At 48.7% G+C, this 26456-nt stretch overlaps 1 protein-coding gene across 1 annotated transcript; it reads right to left on the bottom strand.

Annotated features, from left to right (window-relative positions):
* Positions 1-1315: 1315 nt before the first annotated feature.
* ACVR1C (activin A receptor type 1C) lies at positions 1316-25965 on the bottom strand. Its single transcript, XM_075092703.1, has 9 exons — positions 25740-25965; positions 24561-24563; positions 13353-13598; positions 10938-11168; positions 10539-10706; positions 9868-10024; positions 9350-9474; positions 8957-9087; positions 1316-8636 (listed from the first exon to the last, which is right to left on the bottom strand). The coding sequence occupies exons 1-9, from the start codon at positions 25891-25893 to the stop codon at positions 8511-8513; spliced, it is 1341 nt and encodes a 446-aa protein (XP_074948804.1). The 5' UTR covers positions 25894-25965; the 3' UTR covers positions 1316-8510.
* Between the last annotated feature and the right edge of the window lie 491 nt (positions 25966-26456).

Here is a 26456-nt window from a genome sequence, read left to right as displayed (position 1 = left end):
GGAGCAGGGGTCTCCGAGGAAGCAGGGATTTTTCAGGCTACAGCATTTTGCTCTCCCAGGCAATGGACACTCGCCCGGCACGGCGCTGGCCAGGGGATGGCAGCTGACGCTCGCGGACGCGCCACAGGCTGCGGCTGTTTGGCCGGGGACCCGCTCCAGGGGCACCGCTTGCCTTACAGAAGCCAGAACCTGCACTTCATAGTCAGCATCAGACCTGGCGATTCAAACTTCCTTGAAATGTCCAACTACCAAAACATGAGGGTGCACTTATGGATCCCACTGTCTGTTGCAGAGGGACCAAACTCACAGGTTTGTTACAAGTCTGTAATACAGTGGGCATTGAAAGAAAGAAATAAAAACCCACAGTATCATTCAAAAGCCATGGAGGTCTTGATACTGTTGGGTAGTAGCAGGGTGGATTTCATTTTGACATGCCTTAAATTTGAATAAAACCTGACTTAAATCCCTGTGTTATGGTTACGATATGGGGATTTTCAGGCAAGCAAAGACTATAGAATTGAAGTCCTGTATGCGAGCAGGTCTTGCTCGGATTTACACCACTGCAAACATAAATAGCTGGAAGAGTAGGATCGAGGGACTTCTATGAAAGGTTGCTCAGCCATCAGCATAGGTGCAAGAACAACGTGCTAAAGCCGAGAGCTGGCTCTCCTCCCTCAGGTGCAAGATGTCAACCCCATAATCTCAGGAAGGTGGCTCTCAGTATGGGCGAGAAGCTGCTGTTCCCCAGACAGGGAGGCCCAAGGGTACCAGGAACACGGCACTGCAGCACTTGTGCTTACTAGCTGTTTGTTGCCTTTACTAGAACAAGGGCTCCAGATAGCCATAAGCAGAAGCTGCATGTTTCATGCATCACCATGTCTGCTGTACACCAGGAAGGGCACAGGCAGGGAGGAGCAGCCAGGCAGAGGCCGTGCCCCATGGCTGCATGCCACCCTACCAGCACAGCAGCCCGGGAAGCAAGCAGGACGCCCCTCCACACAGGACTTACTCCCCATTCAGCAGCGCATCAGCCAGGAGCAGCAATGGGAAGCTGAGGCAGCGGTGGCCAGCAGGAACCTGTCCTTCCGCAGTCTCTGCAGAGCCCCAAGAGCCCCGTGCTCGGTGGCAGCATCGCCCTGCCCAGCACACCTTTGGCCACAGCCAGGTGAGAGGCCGGGGGCACGTGCTGGCGGAAGAGCTTCGTTTCGCACCTGAAACCTCCAATGTCTACAAGTTACCTGAAACAGCCCTCAACCATTTTCCCCTCACAAGATGTACATAAAAATAATAGTTCTACACATCACAGGAACACAATGGCAGACTGTGCTTAATTTATTAAAATTGCCACATCTTTCCAAAAGTATACTGGTATGTAAAATATGCATACAAAATACAACATTTAAACAAATTATTTACATCCAGGACAGCTGCAATAAGCAATAAACTTTAGCAACAGTTTTAAAAATAACTTGCTGCAGTGTACACCAGATTAGGTATTTCACAATACAAAGGTTGAATTTTAGCGTTATACTGCTATACTAAGTTCTGTTACAGTACTTCCAGATAAAATATTAAAGCTTCTTTAAAAAACCAGACAACTCAGAAACTCGTTTGTAGATTGACCAAACACTACACATTTTGGGGACTGAAAGCCACAGCAGATTTAGACACAAATGTAAAAGCTACATTCAAAAGTCATTCGGTCTATTTATGCCAAAAATACATTCAGAGCCTTTGGTTACAACTTATTGCACATTTCTTACGTTCTGTAGAAATATATTGTACCTCTTAATGCTTACTTCCTATACGTTCATGAGCTGTGCTGCCTGTTAACACAGAACACGCGTGTCTTCCCCTAAAAGCTTCACAGGGAGCACAGCACGCAGGGGCGATCCCTGCCGCACCACTCCGAGGCACAGACACGCAGCCTGCGCTGCCGAGGCGACAGCGGCCCGACTCACGGGAGCAGACTAACTCCCAGTGCTGCTGCTGGTCGCACCCACGTGTGGTGGCATGGGGCTGGCACGCAGGCCAAAGGCAGCTTTACCAAACCACTGCTAAACCACAGCAGGAATTTTTGAGCCATAACCTTTATCGACACACACCACTACACAAAAAGGTGCTCGTGCATCTGTATCTGTAGACCCCAAACAATGCGACAGAGCATCTTCCCACCTGACCTCACAACAAAACCCACCAGCCGGGTGGGAGCCCTGCAGAAGCACTCCCTGCCACGGGTGGAAGTCCTGGTGCTAAACATGTCCCCGTAGCGGTGAGGCAGTTTGTACGATACCATTCTCAACAGCAATGAGAAACAGAAAAACTTCCTTCCCATTGGCAGGGGTGTGCTGGGGACACCCTTGAGCCCATCAATGCTTGCAGGAGACCCGGGCAGATAGGGACCAAGAGAAGACCTCACTCTGTTCAACATTAAGACTTGTTGTAGGGACTAGACATGTTTCTAAACAAATTCATTTATAATTCCTGAATGTATTCCCAAAAAAAGTGACACAACAATGACTAAAGTATTATAGGATTCATTATAGGATTACATGAGGGAATGATCTTGGTCGAGTCCAAATTACTATAAAAATAGCAAAGTGCAAAAGAGATTACAGTTTGAATTTCTCATGGGGTATCGGGGGGGGCAGTTCAGGAAATAAACAAACAAAAAATTAGGTGCTATAGAAAATGTTAATTAACCTTCCCTTTCAGTTCATATCCCATGAATTATGCTTTAGGTTGTTACTAGAAATTAATGTTAAAAAATTATTAACTCCCCCAAAACTAGAAGCATCAATTAGGAGAGGCTAACTAAGGTGGCTGCTGTTGAGCATCCTTGAGCCTGAAAATTTCTACGAGCTTAAGAACTTGTGCCTTAAGTGAAGATTAACAGGAACATCAGTGACCTCTCAAGAAACCTAAGCCTCCCTAAAACTACAAAGAAGTGGCTCAGTATAATCTCCGTTCTCAAATTTGAACAGGACAAATCTACACTGAGGGAAAAGTCACTAAAACAAGGGGGGTTGGGGTTTGGGTTTTTTTAAAAGGAGCATACAGTTTACAAACATCTTGAAGCCCAGTACATCAGCCCCTTGGCTCAGTTAGCGTAGAATCATAGACTGTACTGAGTAGGAAGGGACCTACAAGGACCATCGAGCCCAGCTCCTGTCCCTGCACAGGACAGCCCCGAATTCACACCATTTCTCTGAGGGCCTTGTCCAAGTGCTTCTGGAATATCGCCAGGCTCGTGCCATGATGCCTCCCCGGGGATCCTGTGCCAGGGCTCCACCACCCTCTGGGGGAAGGACCTTTCCCTAATGCCCAGCCTAACCCTCCCCTGGCACATCTCCCCGCCATTCCCTCGGGGCCTGGCATTGGTCACCAGAGAGCAGAGACCAGCCCTGCCCCTCCTCCTGCCCTCGGGAGGGAGCTGCAGAGTGCCATGAGGGCTGCCCTCGGCCTCCTCTGCTCCAGCTGAACAAACCCAGGGACTCCAGCCGCTCCTCGTACGGTTTCCCCTCTAAACCCTTCCCAACTCCGTGGCCTCCTCGGGACTCTCTCCAGTAGCTTTATACCCACAATGTCCTGCGGCACCCAACGCTGCCCACAGCGCTCGGGGTGAGGCCGCCCCAGCGCGGAGCAGAGCAGGACAATCCCCCCCCTCGCCCGGCTGCGATGCAGGGCTCGGTGCCCCCCAGGGCACGGCTGGCCCTCTGGGCTGCCAGGGCACGCTGCTGGCTCGGGTTCAACTTGCCATCGAGCAGAGCCCCCGGGTCCCTGCAGAGCTGCTCCCCAGGCTGCCTGTACAGCCAGGGCTGCCCTGCCCCAGGGGCAAAACCTGGCACCTGCCCTTGTTAAACTCCATATGGCTGGTGACTGCCCAGCTCTGCAGCCTGCCCAGATCCCTCTGCAGGGCCTCCCTGCCCTCGGGAGTGTCAACAGCTCCTCCCAGTTTTGTGTTATCAGCAAACTTAATTAATATTCCTTCCAGTCCTGCATCCAAGTCATTTATGAAGACGTTTAAGAGTACTGGCCCTAAGATGGATCCCTACAGAACCCCACTAGGTACGGTCACCAGCCCGATGTAACCCCACTTACTGTGACCCTTTGAGCCCGACCCATCAACCCATTTCTCACCCCCTGCATTACATGTTTATCCAGCCATGTGCTGGGCATTTGTCCAGGAGGATCCTGTGAGGGACAGTATTGAAAGCTTTACTGAAATCCAAAAATATTACATCGACTGGCTTCCCTTGGTCAACTAGGTTTAACTCTAGTTTCCTAAAACGTACATCTACCTCTCAACAACAAAAGAAAAAAGAAAAACAGTGCAAAAATATTGAGCTAAGTGAAAGCTAGCGCATACAGGCCATAACGTCTCATGCCATGAGATACGCACACGAGAAGATTTAAAGTATTCCCAGGGCAGAGCTGTGACCTGAGCGGTGCAGCCGAGTCAGGCCAGCGCCCGGCTGCGCAGAGCGTCCTTCCCCTTGCACACCTCCCCAGCCTGGCACAAAAGGGTCTTCTGCAAATTCCAGGGTTGTTCAACAATTTTCAGAAACTCCAGGAGGGAAACTGAAAAAAGATAGCCTAAAAATCCACCGTAAGACTGACAAAATGGATAAGAAAAAGTGGCATTCACAACTAAAAAGAAGTTACTGATGGTGGTTGCAGTGGTTTCTGAAGCAAGATTAAACTAAAAAGAGCAGGGGGAACAGGCCGCACCCCAGGGCAGACCATGGAGGAACCGCAGAGGAACACAGGCTTGTGCTGGTGAGCTCCCCCTGAACACTCTGCCTGGTTTCACCACACCACGGTGTAAATAAAAACTGGGCATGCTGTGGCGTAAGGCCACCGTAACAGCCACCCGCACCTCCCAAAGGCAGGGACCACATTTATTTCGGTAGACACAACGCGCACAGGCCGTACCTTGGTCCCCGGAGCAGGGGAGGGCTTCAAGAAACACCCGAGCAGCGGGAGCAGCCCCAATCACAGCCCTGATCACAGTCAGGAGCAGGCAGCGCCGTCCCTGGCTGCCCCTTCACTACCATGTAACCCAGTAAACCCTCCTCTAAACATCCCCTAGCTCTGCCCCGAGCGCGGGTCGCCAAAGTCCCTTACACCAAAAGCACATTTTTCCTAATTTCCCAGCGCCACTTGAAGTCTGGCACGGTTCCTGACACAGAGGAGCTTCTGCACAGACACCAAATTCCTCCACCATGCAATCCCGTCACAAGGACAGAATTCCCTGGAACAGTTATCAGAGAGACTTCAAGGGCATAGACACTTTCAAAGGGTAATATAGATTAAAAGTGCATAGGAGTGAATTTAAAATGGAAGAAATATCCTTAGAGACCATCCTGATCACTCTCCCTGTGAAGCTCAAAGAATGACCCCATCTTAGGCAAAAAAATTAATATGTTTTAGAAGTGGTATAAGAGAAGCTGATGGTGTCCCTTGGTCATCCTGCGCTTTGTACGGCGGCTGACCAAGTTTTCATTAATGAGTCTTAATGCATCAAGGCTGCTGCAAACATCACACACTTTGCTATCGAGATGGCTTCTTTGCACCGCTCAGCAAACCCCGCTCTCCCCTCTGCTCCCCTCTGAACAGTCATGAGCCTGCTCAACCATGAACCGTCCTGCTAACAGAGACCGTACCTGCTGTCAGCATAGGGGCTGGCGGCCTCGGGACGGAGGGCATTCCATTGCATTCTCCTTTTCAAGCTACAGTACTTCCTGTTTTAAAATTATTTCCTTCCATTATTTCAGTGTTATTTTAAACAACTATTTGTGTTTCTTAATTTACGGCTCCGGCACGGGTAAGCAGTGCTGTGACTGTGCACCTGCACCACGCTGCGAGAAGCAGACGTCCAGAAACACGTTGGAGCCATCTTCAGAGTTCCTCGGGCTGGTTGTTCATGGGTGCCCCACGCCAGCAGGTAGGTCACCCTGCAAGGTGGCTCTGTCACCTCAGTAGACTTCACCCTTTGATACGCCCTCCTCGTTGCTAACTGCTCTAAAGCACTGGGTTAAAGCATAGTTTGACACGCTACTCTGGTTGTTCACAAACATCTGATTCTTTTTTTTTTGGAAGAGGAGCTAACTGGGTCTGCAAGCGCCAGGAGCTCTGGAAAGAGGGACCGGCTCCTCTTGGGCACCTTCCCGAGTGCTAAAGCAATTCTGAAAAGTTCGTCTCACCCGCACAGTTTAAATACTTTTGAAGAAACAGGCCTAAATCAGCATACTATTTAAAATTACTTTTACTCCACTACCACTGATTTCAGACACCTTATGCTGCAAATTCAATAGAAGTTGACTTCAACGGATAAAACATTTCCTTTTCCCACGTAAAAAAAACCAAACAACCTTGATTGTTCCTATTTAACAGATTTTTTTCCAAGTGACATCTACAAGAACAAATCCTGGATCTTATGTTTGCAAATCTTTTGATACTCCAGTCAGCATCACGCTTTGGATCATACAGTTGAAACAATTACCCCTCAAACAGCTTAGAAAGCACGCATCTGTTGAGCTCCCTGGTGCAGTTCATGCAGCTGAAGCACATCAGAATTAAATCTGTAAGATGACTTTGATTATACCTCAGAAAGCATAATGGGGAAAAAAAATCTGCTGGCAATCTAGTAGAAATATTCCACCATTCAGCTAACAGACCATGAAGTGAGGCAGAGACTTGCGTTCTAGGCATTCCTGCTTGTCTGGAAGTTATGCAAACAGGTAAATTACCATTAGAGCCTATTTGTGGGGCAATTAACATCCATAAAGAGTCCATAATGTCCCGAGAGTGTGTGTCAGGATGAAACACTGAGTACTGATACTACTGACCGTCCCACTCAGTAAAAGTTTAACCCATTCTTCCACGAAAGAGCCCCATTTCAAGAGGTTTCATCTGAAAGATTGCTCTTAAATACCGTAATTAGCTAACAGCTTACTTGCACAGAGCTGCCGGCGCTACACCGCGTTTTTGGAAAGGTTTGGTATTCTGGAAACATCTATGGGCTTAATTTCCATGGGCCACCTGGATGTAGAAGCATTTAAAGAACCATATTATTATGAAATGTATAATTTTGGCTATTAAAAAAATTAGAATACTATATTCAAATGTGTGGACCACAGAGTGGGGCAGAATTCACAAAATGCCAGAGCATCAGTGATTTTTGAAAAAACAGCCCGCTTTTTATAGCTTGCAGTATTATGGAAATATGATACTTTTCACCAACCTGGTGCTATTACAGAAATCCATAGGAAACATCTGAATAGGCTGTATTGGCTTTGTGCAAGGACATCAGCGCTTTAAATTTACATTTTAACAGGTCCCTCGGCCGTGACGGACAACAGCAAACAGCGATCCAGCCCAGAGTGCAGGTACATTTGAAACATTCATTCTAAGAGCCAAAAGCTAGGGTGGTAGAAAGCACGTTAATCTCCCGAAGTCAGGGGCACTGCTCCAGCACACGGCCTCGAGCAGGAGCTCTGCCATTCCCGAACGCCGCAGCCGCGGCTCCCGGTCGGGTGGGCGTCCCCGCACACCCCGACACAGCGAGGTGGGCTGCGCGGAGCGTCGCAGCAGCAAGAAACGAACCTTTCTGCCAGCTTTCAACTGTTTGCTGAGCCCTACTTTTGTTAAAGCTTCCCCCAAAAACATCAAAAGGCACTAAAAAAACGTTACCAGTGACAGATTGGCAAGATGTTGTTTAAAAATATATCCTTTCTCAGTTTAGGTGGAATTTCTCCCATTCCATCCCTACATATCCTATCAGAAAAGTATTGCCTCCATTATTTTTCCTACTAACTGGTAAACAGAAAAATTGTCCCTTGATCAGTATATTCAATGAACAAACGAACAGAGTAAAATAACTCCAAACCCTAACTATGATATTGTATATGAAATCAAGACAATAAAAATAAAAGTTAATGAAAAAACAGGTAGACGCTTTTGTTCACAATATATATGCTTAGTGGAATTTCCATCTTTTTTACTTAGGTAATGATAAATATAGGATTTTAAAATGCATTTTACTGAGAACCCCTTTTCAGATTCCTGCATAAAAATATATAAAAAAATTTGATTAAATTTGGTCTTTGACTTCATTTGAGGATAAAACGTGTGGTTTCTCTTGCAAACAGGCTTTAACCAATACCAGCTATTTCCAATACGTTTTGGATTCAACGAGGATAAAAAGCGCAATAGCGAAAGGTGTCGTTACACCGTTGCAGTGTTTCAAGCACCTTTCTGCAATCAGCCTGGTGTCTAATTTACTTTAGAAAACCAAAGCAAGTCATTGACTTGCTGTATAAAACACGAACTACGAGCCAAAAGCTGCCCCTTCCAGTGGCCAAAGATGAAGCTGGATGTCAGTGCTCTGGTTTGGGCACTTAAATACTGAACCACGTTATGTGAGGTAGACCAAAAATAAAAATAATATCACACGTTAAAAGACGAACAGAAGAATTCATTCCCATCTCTCGCTCCAGGGAGCTCCGTCAGGCTTTGGAGTCCTCCTGCACACGGAGCTGTGAAATCGTTTTCTTAACGCGCAGCGCGGTCAGCCGCGCGGCGCCATTGGCGTACCAGCATTCGCGCATTATCCTGCCCATTACTCGCAGCGCCTGCAAGGCAGAAGTTAAAAGAACGGGTCAAGAATAAAACCGTCACCTCCTGCTTTTAATTTTTTAAGTGCCATACTGGAAGATTAAATACAGCTTTCTTAAATGGTAATACAACAGTAATATCATAAATTAAGACCTATATTCCAGAGAGTTCAGCATTTGGTGCAGTTGCCTCCGTATTGATCTGGGAGCTGAAGAACAGCCAGACACCCGAAACATTGAGATTCAGAAGAGGCTGGACATCGGGTTCCCTTTGCCCCACTGAAAAATTCTGTCTCAATTTAAATATGCTTTTTAGTAAACTGGAAAACTGCTTTTACCTCACAGCTTTGCCACTGGTTTGGAATATTTGGTCTGAGCTTCTGCTCACAAACTACCCTTCTCATGTCTTCTATCGAAGGATCGGAAGGCACGACGTCATAGTAAGGCAACTGGTATTCCTCAGTGATCCCTAGGAAAGATTTATTGCGTAGGTAATGCAGAATCCAGAGTAGCTGCTCCAGAATAAATTCCAATTATTTGTTTTCACGGGCAATGAGAGCGCGCAGAGGAACATTTGGGGCCGCCTCGAACAACTGCTCCATGACAGACTTGTACCACCACAGACTGTCAAGAAAGCTGAGAGTGCAGGGGGAGGGACATACATAACCGGTTTTGTTTTATATAAGGCAAAAGCAGTCTGGGTTGCAAAATGAAAAGGCCAGAAAGCTCACCTCCAACGGAGCACCTTCGGGCTATCTCCCAGTATACCAGCCCAAGAGAGTATATGTCCGCACGCTTGAAGGACTCAAAGATGTTCATGTTCATCACATCATCAAGTATCTCAGGAGCCATATACCTTTAAAGTACACAAAGGTCAGTTTGCCAGAGGGAGATGGTACAGAAGAGCGCCGCTGCACGCCGGCGCCAGGTACGAGCCGGTCCTACGGGGACACGGGACGGTGATGCTGCGTGAAAGCAAGGGAGGCGGCCGAGGTCATGAATATAACGCTGAGGCTGCCTACATCCACACACGTCCCCGCGCTGGGAGCGCCGCCCAGAAGGACCCGGGGCGACCGACTGCGTGGGGTGGTCATCTCTGTCCCGAGCCGGGGCTGGCAGCTGCCCTCCCCACCAGCCCAGCGGGGACAGAGGGCTTAGGTCTGCCACCGACGCTCGGCAGGCGCCAACAGCAGAGGGGGAAGTCACCGATGGGGGGCCAGGAGGGCCAAGAGCAGCCGTCCTCACCCACCTCCTGGTCCCCACCCGGGGGTTCTGGGGGATGTCGATGGTGTTCAGCACCGAGTCGTGCTTCACCGCCAGGCCCAGGTCCGCGATGGCGCAGCTTTCATTCCTCTTCACTAGGATGTTTTTAGATTTCAGATCTCGGTGTGCAATCGCTGGCTTGCCTGTTCACAGAAAGCGAAAGCGCCGTCAATTCTGATAACAACAGTAGGAATTTTAATGTAACAAGCAAGGAGGCAAAACCAGTTTTATTCAACTTTGTTACTATACCCTGTAAAAAAAAAAAATATTGAAGCCTATTTTGTACCAAGTAAAGCTCTGCTAAAGGCCATCAAATTAAAAAAAGCCTTGAGGGCATTTTTGTTCCAATATCTGTATTTCAGGAATAAAACAGGAAACGAGAAACTAAGTTCATCCTCCAAATTCACTCAGAAAATCCTCCTTTAGCACTGCTGCTCCCACAGACACCACTTAAAGATGTGGAAGGAGGGACAGACAGGGAAAGTGGGAAGATTATATCCCTATTCTGTTTATACTGTATCACAGTCATACCAATACTGTTTCTTGTGGTATAAGTGTTTGTAAAATGCTTCAACATGCCACATCACCCATAAACATTTTTGCAAACACTGAAATTCCTTAAACTACTGGAAGGACAAGTGGAAGGGAAGCACTTGCCTTGCGTGCCGACGATCTCCATGTGGAGGTGTGCCAGGCCACTGGCCACCGACAGCGCCAGCTTGACCATGCCCTTCACCGTCACCGTGCCTCTGTTCAGGTAGTCAAACAGGGACCCTTGCTCATGGTATTCTGAGACAAGCCAGAGCTGAGTCCACGTCCCATTATCTACCCAGAGGAAGCAAGATTTTTCAGATTTATGAAAAAAATTAGCCAGGAAAAGCCTTCCCCGTTTTGTGGCCAGCTCAGGCATGCAAATGAACAAGTCTGCTGGCCGCCCCAGCGGGGAGGAGCTCAAGAGAGCAGCAAGGTGCAAAGTGGAATTTCAGATGGGAGCAGGGGCATCAAAAGCAATTCTGAGACAGACACGCGGGACCTCACACACGGCTCGCAGCATACCCTTGTTATCGGCAGCAATAAAGCCCAGGATGTTTTCGTGTCTCAGCATAACCGTCTGATAAATTTCTGCCTCCCGAAACCAGGACCGTTCATCTCTGGAGGAGAAGATTTTGACAGCTACGTCTTCCCCGCACCATTTTCCACGCCAGACTTCACCAAATCGGCCTTTTCCTACAATTTCCTGCAGGACAATAGTCCTTGCGATTGTTCTTTGTACGAGCAGAGGTAAGCCTAGTTTAAAAAGAAGAGACGGATATTTGTGAAATAGTTCACCAGTGGTTTTTAAATCACAAAGTTAATTTTCCAGCAAGTTGTAATCGTGACTTTGCTCTCAGAGAGTACCAAGGGAAAGCCCTCTCCCAGCCGAAATCTCCCACAACCGTTACTTTCAGCGTTATTCGCCAGATGAGTGCGCATTGCGTCTGTCACCAGGTACGACAGACAACCTCAGTCCCAAAGCGAGTCGGGGCGAGCTCTCCCTCCCAACAGCCCCACGCAGACCGCAGGCCACAGCACCAGGTTTTGGTGCGTGCCGGTGACAGCCTAGTGTCTGTCAGTCGGCCAAGGAACACCCGCGATCCCCCCTCACACCGGGGACAAGCTCCGCGGTTCCTTTGAGGGTGATAACCTAATCTGGGTCACGGCAGGAGTTACGTACCCTTCGGGGGGGGTGTGTGTGTGTGTGTGTGTGTGAAAGAAACAGAAAAGGTCTGAAAAGCTGGCGTGTACACCATGGCCTGCCTGGAAAATAAGCCCAGCTTTGCTATTCTGTTGACAAAACAAAAAAGACTGACTGGGGCCAATGTGTAAAAAGCCACAAGACACTGCAGGAACCGTGTGCTGGCAAATGCCAGGGCTGGGCCCCAGAGCCCCGCCGCCCCCATGCTGGGCATCGCCTGCCACGTCCTCAGCAGCCTTGAGGGGCTTCTGCCACGCCACGTGCCACGCCACGCCTGCCAGCCCTGCCCAAGGCTGCGCTCTCTTCCCTTCCCGTGGTCCTCAGTAAACCACTACGCAGGTATAGTTTCCAGCAAAGCCAGGAGACCCATATGGCACAGGTACCTTCCTTTCCCCAAACTCTACCTCCCTAAGCCCAAATAAATGTAAAAAAACAATAAAAATCAAAAAACCAGGCCTGAACTACGTAATTTGGTTTGATATGGGCTACAGTTTGTTTTGCAGTCAATGAGTTGATCTGTTCTGGCTGAAATTTTCAAAAATAAAAATAAATTATCATAGCAGCTTCGTTTTGTTTTGCTAGCCATGAGCCCCCGCCTCGTTTGATTGGCTACTGTGTTTGTTTGGGACTTAAGTATTTCTTTAAGAAAATCAAGACAACCTTGCTTTTAACAGAGCAAAATAATCGGCAGAGAAAATTATAAGCTGAAGGTCATCTTATTCAAATTTATTCAAATTTTCCCTCTGGTTTCCTCGACAAAGCCCTCACACCTGCAGCCACTACTGCCTTTACACAGGCTTGTCCCGGCTGCACATGAGGCTCTGCCTGCCTCCACGGAGGGTCAGCACAAATAAAGCCCTGTTATTAGCTCAGCAATGTCTACGAACAGTTAAAACTTCAGGGTAAATAAAGCCACAGTCTACTCAATGTATCTGCGCAAAAACATTAGGGAAGTTCAATAAATTAATCCTGAAAGGTACGCAGTTCCTGGAAAATGAAGTAAATTAAGTACAATTTATGAACTTTCCACTTATAAATAAAAGTAAGCATGAGTTACATATTTTGCAAGTGAATACAAATTCTAGTTACAGAAAGCTGGGCTGTACGCCCCAGACGTGCCACCAGCCTGATGGGCTGGAATTGTTGAATTACTGCCTCATTTTTGCATTTCTTTGATTTAACAAGTTCTCAATAACAATAGAAGCATCGTAGTAGATAGGATATCAGAAATGGGAAAAACATCAAAAAGGTTGGCGTTCTACTCAAAACAAGAATTTGGAGTAACGTTATTCTGGTGTAAAAATTCCAGGAGTGGCATCCCGACTCATTCAGTTAATTTAGTGCCTTTTGTCACCAGCTACACCACACCAGCCAGCAATGCTTTGTTTCACACTTGAAACTGACTTCTGAATCAACTTTTTCAGCTCTTCCATTCAAACAAAGAGTGGAACTTTTGCAATTTAACAGAAAGAGAGCAAAGCAAGCCCTATGGCTGCTGTAAGGTGTGCCCAAGCATATCAGCACAAAGCCTCCCTTGACATAAAGCTTGTCGCCAGTGCAAGAGCCTCTGAGACGAGGCTCCCACCTGCACCCTCTGCCTGGCAGGCAACGCTCTTCATCAACCTACAAGCAAGGCCTTTGGTTTAAGCATCAAGAAAATGTGCTCTGGGAGTTGCCTCCGCGCGGCTGCCGTTGCTTCGCTGACAAGGGCGGCGGGCTGGGCATCCCCCACGTACCAGAGCCAGAGCCGGAGGTCGTCATGTCGTAGATGAGATCCTTCAGTGTCTTCCCAGAGTTCACCAGGTTGCACTCGGAGAGGGGCTCCTCCACGTTGGGCGGCTTCGCCCTGCCACGGGCGCAGCGCCGGCCCTGGCAGCCGCACACCACCAGCACCGCCGCCAGGGAGAGGACGCAGACCGGCACGGCCACCGTCACCGCCAGCACCACAGGTCCCGTGCTGGCTCTGCCGGGAGACTCCGACGCTTTCGGAAAACAAGGGAGAGCAGGGTGGAGGGAAAAAGGCGGTAAGTGAAGGGCTGCAGAGCAACTACGTTAAGATTTAGCGATTTCCCACAGTCACCCTGACTGGGACTGGCAGCTGCGAGACAGACCACATTTCTCTAAGTCAGTCTTTTTTTCGCCCCAACGCCTTTTTTGCAGGTGGCTTGGACTCAGGTTAGCGCTGTGATCGCCACTGAACACCATCTCGGACAGATGGCCCCACCAGCAGTTCCCCAAGGAAACCCCAGCGGGGACGTTCAGCAGCGTACGGCTGGCGGCAGCACAGCTGGAGGTAAGGTGCCGTACAGACCCTCACCACGCCGGCCCCCATGAACAGCCCCCGGAAAGCTCCTCAGATGTGCTGACCCCTCCTGCAGGCTAGTGTCTGGTTGTGTCTCCACTTTTATCTGCTGCTAAACCCATGCAGACTTCTCACAGCACAGTGCCTCCTGGCCACCAGCTTCTCCAGTTACTCCCACCCCACCTCTCGGTGCCATTCAAGATGGCAAACACCTGAAGAACATCTCCTTGCAAAACATTTCCTTCCAAAAACGCAGCAGGGACCCTACAGAGTACACATTTTTAATCTGCCCGCATTGTCAAAATGCCATTTGTCTGCAGCTGGTTGATCCCCCACCCTCCCACTGCAGAAGATCAAGAAATAGGACGAGCAAGACGTAGGCTTGGGCACAACCACCACCCCGACAGCAGCAATTTGCGTTTCACACACAGTGGCACAGACAGCAGCTCCACACGCAGGCAATCTGCGTTCAGCGAGGAACGCCCAGTGGGTGCAGCACCCTTCCCACGCTTGAAAGCCTGTGTATGAATGTCCCAGCACACTGTCCCTGCTGAAAAACAAATCCTTGGAAAAAACGATTTCCTAACACTTCATGCATACAGGAATACAAAGTTCTAGCAAATGAGGCAATAAAAGGATTTCTAAGACAGAACACTTTTGGAACTTGTGTCCATGAAGCTGCATTTCACAAGGGTCAAGAAATGGGACTGTCCTAGATCATTTTCCCTTTTAAAACTATAGGGGTGAAAAACATATCAAGAAGTGATAGGAATACATTATTAAGGTATTTACTTGCACATGCACACAAATGCCTTAATGCCCCCCAAATTGTAAATAGGCTTTAAAAAAAACAACTGAAACAAAAAAATCCCAAACAACCAATACCCCCACAGCACCCAAAAATAAAACAAAACAGAAACACGACCCAAAAAAAGCCCTCAACACTCAGAATCACAAGTACCAAACAGCAGATCTACAGGCTACAGAAGATTTAAGAACCATGAACTCCACACCATGCAAAGCCACCTCTCAGCCATCCTAGAAAACAAAAAGCCCCTTTCTCCCTTTAGGCAACCGCTAAGCAACGGGTACAGTGTGATCTGAATTTTGAGAGACCCCGCAGCCCGACGGTCCTCAGCACTGACGGTTACTCTCCTCCAGTTAACGCTACAACAGAAGTACTACTTCTTCACCGGGCCTCGTCAAGCCACGCGCCCCATCATGCAGAAGTGCCAGGAGCAAAGTTCGCTGCGCAGCGTTAGCTCGGTGCTTTTTCTTCTCTTCCTGATGTTTTAGCACTGTGCGCTTTAACTAAGCGAGAAAACATGATATTAACAATGGAAGGCCCCGTGTCTATTCACAGCGCACAACTCAAATCATTCTGAGCACAAAGTCACCGTGTCTTGCCCACAGGCTTTTCCTCTAACAGGCTTTCGCAGGACACTTGGGGTTCTCTGGTAGATTTGTAAGCGCCCTGCAAGCAGGATTCCTCCTTGCAACTGCTGCTTGTTAACCGACGCACTGAATGCCTAGGCTGCTTCTAATTATGTTTGCACACGGCAGAGATTTCCCCAAAGCAGGTATGAAGCGCGGTAGGTAGGTCTCTCTCATTCAAACTTCGGTGCTGTCCTGGGCACTGCGCCTTGCAGAGCTGCCGCACAGCACCGCACGGCTCGCACGCCGCGTACCCCACGCGGTGCCGGGGGCTGCAGGGGAGGATGGCCGCGCCACGCAGTGGGGCGCGTAGCTGGTACGAGGCATCGGGGTGAGGAGGTGTCCCCTGGGTGTTTGGCACCACAGTCCCTTAGAGTGTTTCACCCAAACCGGCGTCCTCACCCACAGATTCATTACCTCTCGGCAGTTGCTGTTAAAGACAAGTGCACACAAGATACTGTAAAATGTCAGTTCTTTCCATCACCTGCTGAAAACCAACATAACATGAAAGAAACAGCATATAAAACTTTTTTGTTTCTAGGCCAGTGCAAACAGTACTCGCAGCTTGAATCCCAGGCTCAGGTTTGGGCCCCTCGGGACAAGAAAGCCCTTGAGGGGCTGGAGCGTGTCCAGAGAAGGGCAGCGGAGCTGGGGCAGGGTCTGGAGCACAAGTGTGCTGGGGGGCGGCTGAGGGAGCTGGGGGGGTTTAGCCTGGAGAAGAGGGGGCTGAGGGGAGCCCTTCTCGCTCTCTGCAGCTGCCTGAGAGGGGCTGGAGTGAGGGGGGGGTTGGTCTCTGCTCCCAAGTCACCAGTGACAGGACGAGAGGGAACGGCCTCAAGCTGCGTCAGGGGAGGTTTAGGTTGGATGTGAGGGAAAATGTCTTCCCTGCCAGAGGGGTCAGGCCCTGGCACAGGCTGCCCAGAGAGGCGGGGGAGTCACCGTCCCTGGGGGGGTTCAAAAAGCAGGCAGACGTGGCACTTTGGACATGGTTTAGGAGGCCTGGGGGTGTTGGGTTAACAGTTGGACTTGATGATCTTAAAGGTCTTTTCCAACCTTAATGATTCTATGATTCCATGAAAAGGAAAATAATCAGGAAGCTTTGAACAGCAACAGCTGAACCGGTAGGGGGAGAGACTCAGAGGGGCATCTTCGCAGACTGGCACGCAAACTCCGTGCCCGGAACTGGAGCAGCAACTCTCCCTGCTGCAAGCACCAGCGACAAGCAGTGCTACTGGAAAGTATTTGCTCCCAGCAGCGAGTGATCTTAAGCACCTGCAGAGCCAGTGGGTGCTGCACATGTCGAATGCCAACAGGCAGGCAGAGAGCAAGCAGCGGTCCTGGTGCCTGCCCCTCGCCGTATGCCCACATCGTCTGCTGCTGGAGAGCTCGTCACTCCACCAGCACGTGGTCCGCTGCTGGGTCACAGCAGTCCCTTCTCGCCGCCTACATTCACCCCTGGCCTGTATCCCCCTCCTGCTCCTTCCAGCTCCTTCCTTCTCCTCCTTTTTTTGCAGCTCCCTCCATCCCAGAAGCACCACTCCTTCCAGAAGCAACTTCTTAAAAATCTCCAGGTTTGTTCTCTTTTTCCTTTACTTTCAATCCTGTTTCCTCAGAGTCTGGACGTTACAGGTGGCACATCTGTACAGGCAAAAAAGAGTAACAGTTACCGTTGGCTTTCATTTTATCTTAAAATTATATAGATCCCAATGTATACACAAAGAACTTCCCAGAAACTGGGAAGTAGCCCTAGAGATACTTTGAATAGGGGAAAAGCCAAGTTCGCTAAGGGCACGATAAGTCACTTTGCTTAGCTTTTGTTAGCTGCACATCACATCGCTGCCGTAACAGCTCACCCTGCGTTTGGAGAGACTGCCCAGGCCGTGATTTCCGACCAGCAGCTAAGGGAGTAACTGGGTGATGACAACAAGCACAAAGCACCGAGGCATGCAGCAAGGCGAGTGGAGAAACGTGCACTCCCACAAGCACTCTTTTCATTGCAGGACATGCTGCCGACTCACGATGAACCTAAAATAAGTACCCATTTTGAAGGGTTTTTAACATTAAAGGCATATTACTGTACTGGCTACACGTACCCTGCCTTGTCACACGTTATGCAAATCTAGGTTCAGTTCACAGATTTGCCAACAGAATTAAGTGAGACTTCTGGGATGTGACAATTTGTAACTTGCAGTGCACTGTCTGCACATTTTAAACAGCCGAAACAGGTTTTACAGCAGAATTTTAAGGGGCTCATAAAAAATGCTCAGTATATCTTTTCAAAAAGAGCAACAAAACCATTTTTATCAGGGAAAAAAGAGAAGTCTTGAATTTTAACAGAAAAGTGATCTGACACATTTTTACTGAAAACACATCTGAGCACATCAAAGAACTGCAGTGCAGGCTTTGTGAGAGAACTGCATCAGGACTTAATTATGAGAGCTATTTCCCTCCCATATGGCATTCTGGGAGCCAGGCAAGCAGCAGGGCAGGCAGGGGGAAGCGGCAGGTTTAGCAGGGGCACAGTGAGCACAGCAGGCCAGCGAGCTCGTTCTGACACCCTGGGGCAAGGAGCGGCAGAAACCTCAGCTGACACAGGAGGATGGAGGAGGGAGCAGAGCCAGAGGCTCGTGGCCATTCTGGGGCTGTGGGTGAGACATCAGAGCGAAGCAGAAGCGAAATTCAAAGACACTCTCACACCCACTCAGGAGGGTGACAGTCCAGCATCAGGAATACAAACAGACACCAGCTTTATGACTTACGCAGTGACAGTTGTTCAGAATAAAACCAGGTTCAGTGATGCTTACAGGTCTCCTCCGAGGTGCCAATAAGCTGAGAGAGCTCAAGTGCAGAGGGCAAGTTAGCAGGGAGACTGGAAGCTGAGGTGTCTGGGCCAGTTTGCCCGGGGTCTCCATCAAGTTCCTGGGAAATGAAGAGATCCTGACCGTCTAGAGAAGTCTCTTGGAAGGAGTCAACCAGGAACCTCCTTTGTCATCCTTTAGTCTATACCAAAGACAAAGTGCAGATCAAGGCTGGTGGCAACTACTCAAACCCCTTCCAGTTCTTCATAGAGCACAAGTGGGAGACTTGAGAAGTACCAGTGCTGTGATTTCTCCGTTACAGTTGGTTGTAGGCCATCTTCAGTCCCAAGCCTTGCAGCACGGTGTCCCACCGCCATGCCCGTTCCTGGGCTTGCACACCATGGCCCCTCGGGGATCCCCGGCACTTCCCACAGCACAAACCACACACAGAAGGAGTGACAAACTCACAAGTGCAAAATACATGACACGCACGGTACAAACAGTAATTAAAGGCAACATCACCAAGTAAGTGTGGTAACGTTTACAGCAATTGTGCAATGTTAAACTCTCTGGGAATAAGAAAATCCCTCACGACTACCTAAAACCATCAGATCAACACCATTCATCATAACATTTTGCAATCTGATTTCAAATGTACTATTCAGTAACTTAATAATCAAGAATAGAAGCTGAAGACATGTTGCCATGTATGAAACAAAAATAGCACATCTGGCAATATTTAGCAATTTCACAATATGGTATAGTTACGTTCCAAGTTATGTAAATAAAAAAGTACTTTCAGGCAACAAAAAAAAAAGGAAGGTTTTTTCTCCCTTCCAATGCAAAGACATTCTCACACACAATGTTTGCCTTGCTTTTGACATATAATGGACACCTTAAGGCCTTTTTTGCATGTTTAAGTTCCTAAGCTACTCAGGGGAATTCTTTCCACTGTAGTAAGAAAATATATTGCATCTATTGGGGGGGCTCTGGTCAGACATACAGAATGCTTTTAAACAATTTCAGAAGTACACAATTTGGACTAGAGTCTAATATTAAGTTTCTCCAGCTTTCACCATGACTACAGACCCCATCATCCCTTTCAGGACATTCAGAAATCAGCTGGAAAAGATCTGCTTAAGGATCCAGAAGTTCAAGCAAACGCATCAGGGATAATGCATCCGGTTATCTCTTAGCTGTATCAGAATTGCTATTTCCCCCCTCCCCGTCCCCAGTCCTGCCTTCTCTTTCCATGGCATTCTTACCAATCCCTCCAGAGACAAATCTGGGACAGCCGAGATGGACAGAAGTATGTGAAACATTTGCAGAACGAGTCATCCCCAGAGCAGCTACGACAGGCTGGAGGTCTGCCCGCAGGGGTTTTGTTGAAGAGACCCTCAGGAGATCGGTCCAGCCGGGGGGGGTTACCCCAGGAACTGCACCAGCGGCGCGGCACGGAACTGCACCAACGTGCAGAGGAACGGGTTTGGTGCACCTCGTGCAGCTCTGCACTGCCACAGGCCAAGCTGGCAGCCCCCTTTGGGTCATGGACAGCTAACCTCTGACAGCCAGAAAGAAAACGTCTGTAATTCAGAGGCCAATGTGCTCAGGCCAGCTGTTACCGGGATGAAGCGCTTCTCACGCTGGCCTACACAGGTGCCAGCAATCACATCTTCTCCGAAGCCCCCTGACCAGGCTCAGCCCACCCCTAGAAGGCTGGAAGGTGCTAGATCCAGCTCTTCCTCCCCACTTGTTCATTTTGTTTTTGAGCCCCGACCTCCATCCAAGGCTGCCCGTGCCACAGCAGGCAAGCTCATCTTCCTCGTTAAAAAACCAAACCAGAAAACAGTCAGCTGAATTAAGGTTTCTGTTACTGTTTTGCAGCAGAGTAGAAGCACAAACTGTTAATGTTGGCCGCTGAGCTCCATCAGTGGCTCTCAGAAACCAAGGGTTAAGAGGCAACAAAGCAGCCACGCAGAAGAGAGAAAAAAGGTATCAAAATATTTCCCTCCTTTTTTTGCTCCCATCCTCCCTGGTTTTATCCATCACTAGCATCTTAGGAGAGCTACTGAGAACTGTTTTGTCTCTTCCCTCACTGTCCAGACCTTCCTTCTAACTCTATCCTTGGACAAAGGCCATGCTGGGAAAACAAAGTCAGACCTTTTCACCGTGTTCAGTAACAGACAAGGAACACCAAAAGTAAAGGAGAGGGAAAGCCTGAGCCATGCCCTGACCCGCAGCACAGCTGGCACATCCCTCTGCCCTTCAGGACCCAGGGAAGCTCTCAAGGCCCATGAACAATCAAAAGAGATTCCCCTACAATTTGTATTCAAACACTGTTTTATTCAGAAGGTCATTGGTTGAAGGCTGATTTTTCTTAATTTCTGGATTAATATGTACCTTATAAAACTTCTGGTACAGTAGTGTCCGACTTCTTTAATACTAACATATCCAAGTGCACCATTCTCCTAAAAGGCCTTTAATGTCTTTAGGCATTTTCAAACCAGGTAAATGAACAGTAATTATTTGTTCATTAAAAAACTACAGTCGATATTAAAAAAAAAAAACAACGAACAAAATATGAGAATCTTGCCCAACAATTAGTCTAATTGGTACCATTCATCTCTCTTGGCAACACGTATATAGTCAAAGGATTTTTGTCTTAGGAATTCTCCTGTATTTCTTTTTCTTTCATCCCAGTGTGTGCCACTGTGGGTGATACGAGGGCCAATTGTGCCTTTGAACAGTTTGGGCAATAGGAATAAAGAAGAGAGCTGGAAATTACTTATTATACAGTTTGTTAATCCCACTATTAGCTTAATCTTGTTCCATAAAGCCTCCTTTCTCCTCTGACTCGTATTCCATTATGCAAATACAGAACAGAAATTGTATGCTTTTCATCTCAAGCTCTAGAGATGCCGCTGTGCCAGGTCACCCAAAACAGAGCAGAGACCGTTCTTGCCGCGTGCTGCCTTTTGCTGAAATCAGAGAGGTACTTTTGAAGGAAAAACCTTAAAACCAGCTAATTCTTTGCTGTGCGCAAGTTTCCCTCCAGCTCACAGACACGTGGCTGTACACGCTGAACTCATCCCCATGTTTTTTCTCAGAGGGGCTGACATTTTCTTTAGCCAGCCTCTGAAATCCTGGTCAGAAAGCCCAGAATCCTGTGACAAATTTGCAAACCCACCTGCACCCATCCAGCCTCAGTTTTCAGCATCTGTAAAGATGGAGATGTAACATCCAGCGTCACTAAGTCTTTCAAGATCAAGAGGTTAGAGTGAGTAGCAGAATGCACTTTTCTCCACACATCCATAGACACACAAAGACGCCAGAGCTCAAGAAAGTCCTGTTAACTACATCTGGTAACAAATGTGAAGCATCTGAGCCTTCGGGCTCCAGTTCAACAGCTGCTGAGTCACTGCCTCCACCTAAGGAGGTAACTGAAGCCAACATCAACTCTGCTGCTTTGGAGATGGGACAGGAAACAAGCTCCCAGCCTGCCCTTACTCTTCCTGGGGCCAAACACCACCCTCCACCACAACCAAACGTACGCGTCGGGTTATAAGAAGCTCCAGTAGTCTACTCCAGGGCTGCAGGTGAAGGTCTGTCATCTATGAGCAGGCTTTTGAGTGGGGTAAATCCCGCTCACGAGTGGGGTGGGGGCAGAGATCACAAGCACTACCTCCCAGATCTGAAATATGGCCTGAAAAATCCTATGAGACACAAGTCTACAACTGGAAGAAGTCCTCTAGATCTTATTAGCAACTCCTCAGAATAGTCTGTTACATGCTGAGGTGCACAGAGGCAATTTCTCAGAGAGAGAGAGATTCGCAGAAAGGTCCGCCGAGGAAGCGGCATGCAGGTCGTTTTCTGCAGCCCCGTGACGACACCCCACTGACAGGGGAAGGTCACCTCAAGTCACCTGCTGGGGCACAAAGCATCCCAGTTAAAAGAGTAGAAACCTGGAAATAAAGTCAGGGTAACAAAGAAAAACCCTAATTACTGCAAACTAACCCTGCACTTTGAAACTTAGCACCTGTTAACACAAAAAACTGCCATGAGATCCCTGCTAACGGTGAGTATATAAAAAGCAGATATCCAGGTTGAATCTGTCCTTAAAAATTTATATTTTCACCCGTCATAAAAAAAACCAAACCAAAAACCAAACAAACAAAAAACAACCACAAAAAAAACACAATTTAAAACAAAAACAGCCTCCCCTCAAGCATGGCACAGTAACACAAGCTCTGCTGCTGAGGCACGTGTTGCCATCTACAGTTTTACTACAGAAATTCATGCATGAGCAATCAAAGCAAACAAATTGTTTCCTGCTCTCCGAGATCCTCGTGCTGCCAGTCATTTTATTGTGTTCCAGTCATACATTTACAGCATAAGCCCCCGGTAATTAACACAGAGTCGAGCCAAAGCGGGTCGGCGGAATCAGAGCTGAGGGACCGGCGTGTGCCCCTGGCTGGGGGCAGCTGCGGAGGCAGGGGAGAGCCTGCCGGAGCTCCTGCCTCGCCTGGCAGGGACGTGCACTGCACCGCACCTTCTCAGGGCTTCTCCTCCTCGGTGAGACTCACTCCCGCCTGAAGGCGAGCTTTTCATATCCACATGCTCTACTTTTAAACTAGAATCTGCAAGATGGAGTGAAATAGACAGACAGACAGATGTAACTTCCGTATCAAGATGTCTGTACCAAGCGCCAAACCGCATGTGCTATTACTCTTTTAAAGAGAGGGAGGTGGGAGGTGGGCTGGCTTAAATAAGCATCTTGACAAGGCAGCTATGTTTTAAAGACCAGAGAGCCTGTGCGCTAAGTTCGGCACTGACAAACAGGCCCAGTGGCTCAGTAACCCACCGCAGCTGGCAAGGGACAACCACCGAGCACGAGACAAGCCGTATAACGGCACGCGGTGACGCGCCGGAGGAAGAGGCGGCATTGCACATGGGCCTCTGGGCCATCCTGCGCGGGCCCTGCACCAGCGGGGGCCGGCACAGCAGCTCCCAGCTGTGCGAACCCTGGCGTCGCCCGCACTTTTACAATGTCAGTAAGGTAATGGACTAATTACTAAACCTAGACCTGGCTCCATGTTTTGCCAGACCAGTTAGTTCCAGTGCTGGTTACTTGCTATGGTGCCTCCACTTTAAATTTCTTGCCCTCAGTCGGGGAAGCCAAGATCTAGGTTTGGATTTCTGAGTGCCATATAAAACCAGAAGTGAAAGAAGGAAAAAAAAAAAAAGCAATCTGGGCAAAGAGTTGCCTGAAAACTCACTTATGGAAACAGCAACTTCCTAAGGACAGGAACGCACCTACAATGCAGCCTAGGCAAAGGCATGCAGACCGTTTCTCCCTGCAGCAGAGCCCGCCGCCGGCACGGCAGGTACGCCTCGGCTCCAAACCTCCGGACGCGAAGAACACGGGTGCTGCAGAGGCAGCCCGGGCTTGTGCCACCTGCACGCTCACCTATACCCCCTGGAACCTTTATCTGTACTGGGGCCCAAAGGAAGCTTTCCTGTAACACGAATTATGTGAAGAAGGGCTGTCAGAAAAGACCAGCAAACAAATAACATTGGCATTGTTCAATTTTCAACTAACATGAATCCCCCCAAATGTTTAGAGCAAAGGGCTCAGGCTAAAAAGTAAGTAATTTTCCCTGGTACTGAAACATGAAACCAGGGGTTTTGCAACAACCAGTTCAAGTGCTAGGACGACAGACATGCCTTAGCCACTCCTCCATAAATAGCAGTTTTCCCCTAAGATTCCAACATCCAAACTTAAAAAAAAAGCATGGTATTTTATTTCTGCATTTCTAGAGCTTGACCACTATTAGTAACTCCCTTCTGTTGTCAGCTGAAAAAAAAAAATACTTAAGTAATCCTTATTCCTGCCCCAAGCAACAGGTGAGATTAGATACCAGGGTACAGATGTCCCCGGTGTCAGGCTCCTCTGAGAGGCTGCTGGGAACGGACCTTCCCCGGCAGCGCCCAGCACCTGCCTGTCAGCACCAGGACCTGACAGTCCCCAGGGCTACCCCAGCAAGACCCCCATGGTCTGCCCTCCTGTATCTAATACGATACAGCAAGTGCTTCCAGTAACAGCCTTTTCAATTAAGTACCATATGATAGCAGCTTAAATGCAAGTTAGAACTGTAAATTATGTGTTAATTTGCATCTTTGTCACATGTAACATCTCTCACTGGTCTAAATAGGTAAAAAGGTATCATCTGATAAAGTAGCATATTTTGCAGCTTTTTCAAAAGAGCCTGGATTAAACACCCATCTTGTAAAGAAAAGTCAAATAATTAAACCTGAAAAGAGTATAAATATTTATTTTTTAAAATACTGAAAGCACTGATTCAACTTCATTACAAAATTCATTTTGAGTCTGGCAGACTCCAGTACTGCACCAGCTGTGTAATACACACAGCTCCTGGAAGTGCAAATCTTTTTCCTCCCTCTAATTGGGACCAGGAATCTTACACGTTCTCATCCCTGCTGGGCAAGGATCAATGATTCTGATCTAACACAAAAGAAAAGCTGCCTTATGAGCTGCTAAAATGAACTGCAGAACCCCAAAGTTCGAGGCAGACTAAGACGACTGCTGAAACGGCATCGGCCAAAGGCATCCCCCAGCAACGACCTGGTGGCCTTGACCCCCCTCGCCACCCACCAGAAGACCCTAAGTGCCCTATGACCCGTATCAACAGAGAGGACACGCCTTTCTGACCACAACGAAGCCACTGCAAACCCCTTGCTTCCAACGCACAGGCGCGCGAACGTAACCGCCAGTAACCGCTCGATCCACATCACCAAGACATGGCACCCGGTGACACGGACCGGAGGACAACAAGGAGAGGGGCTCCCCGCGTGCGGGGGGACCACCCACCATAGGTCAAGCCTCGCTGCCAACCCAGGCACCCCTTGGTCCGAAAACACAGGGGTGCGTTTTCCTTATACACTTCACAGCCAGCACCTGCAACTACCCATCTTCTTTTCAAACCTCTCTTGTCTAAATTCTTTCCCAAGCCATCTAAAGCAGGTCTTTTAAATTGTGCACAGAGATGTTTGAGACTGTAAAACTTCAGCCAGTGCAAGGTCTTCATGATTTCCTTGTGATGCACCAGTTAACAGCTCTCAGCTCCTCACAATTACTGATTCACAGCTGCTGATCCATGCCCCATGGAAGGTCCCCAGTACATCAGATATTATTTTCCTAACATCTAGACCAATGCCAATTCAAATCACAAACTTCCTTAAGAAATTCCAGCCCATAAAACCTGTGAGGTTACAAGCCTTTTTCCTTCAGACACTTCTTTTCATCTTATGGTTAATGCCTCAGGGGATATCAAAGATGACGTTTGGAATATCTTTGAGGAAAAGTTAATTTCTTGCATTTCCTAAACAGAGTTGCAGTTTAGATTCCCCTGTCTGAAACAAGCTGGGAAAAACATAGCCACTGTTTTACAGACAGCCTTTAAAAGCCCCATCAGCTGGCTCCCACGGTCACGTCCTCTGCACAGCATTTCCACACTCTCAAGCCATCACACAAGCGTTTGAACAGCATTCTCCACGCAGACGACACTTACCGATGGGCAGGCGGAGGGTGATGTTGTTGCAGAAGTCGGTGTAGCAGCACTCGGTCTTTGTGATGTTCTTGGAACTGTGGCAGAAGACCTGCGCGTTCAGCTCCGGGAGGGAGACGCAGGACTTGATCACCTCCTCCCGCCCGTTGGTCAGCATGACCGAAGCCCAGCAGGCACCCTCCGTCTGGCAGGTGAAGTTGGTGTGCTCGCACAGCTGGCACACGCACTTCAGACCTGAAAAAGAGATTTCCAGCTTTCATGAGAAGACCCCAGGAAGACAGACCCCCCTCACAGCAACCGTGCCCGTTTGTCTTGCCAGTCGGCCGAGGCTAGCAAGTCCACCAAAAGCGCCCCGCGGGAGCTCCGGTGCAGGTCCCGTGCCGGGGTTGTCACCCGTGCCCGTGAACAGCCTCCTGGGCTGCAGGAGGGAGCCGACCCCAACAGCACAGGTCCCCAGCACCCACAGATGACAAGTTTTTAAACCAGGTGGTCCTTGGTCACAAGAAAGTGTACAGCATCTCTCTTGTGTGGTGGAGAAGACCGACCACCCCAAGAAGAAGTTTCTGTGCAAGCTGCCTTTTCCCTAGGTGGGGAGAGGGAGGTTCAAGTCTTCAGGTTTATGTTGTTCCCAGCTCCTATGGACTCACACCTCCGACGACACCCAGGACAGACACGCAGGCACGTGCTCCACTTCGAGACGTGCATTTAGGCAGAGCGATG

The sequence above is a fragment of the Phalacrocorax aristotelis genome, chromosome 5 (genome assembly GCF_949628215.1).
Source record: "Phalacrocorax aristotelis chromosome 5, bGulAri2.1, whole genome shotgun sequence".
Taxonomy (NCBI): domain Eukaryota; kingdom Metazoa; phylum Chordata; class Aves; order Suliformes; family Phalacrocoracidae; genus Phalacrocorax; species Phalacrocorax aristotelis.
This window is presented reverse-complemented; position numbering and strand designations above follow the sequence as displayed.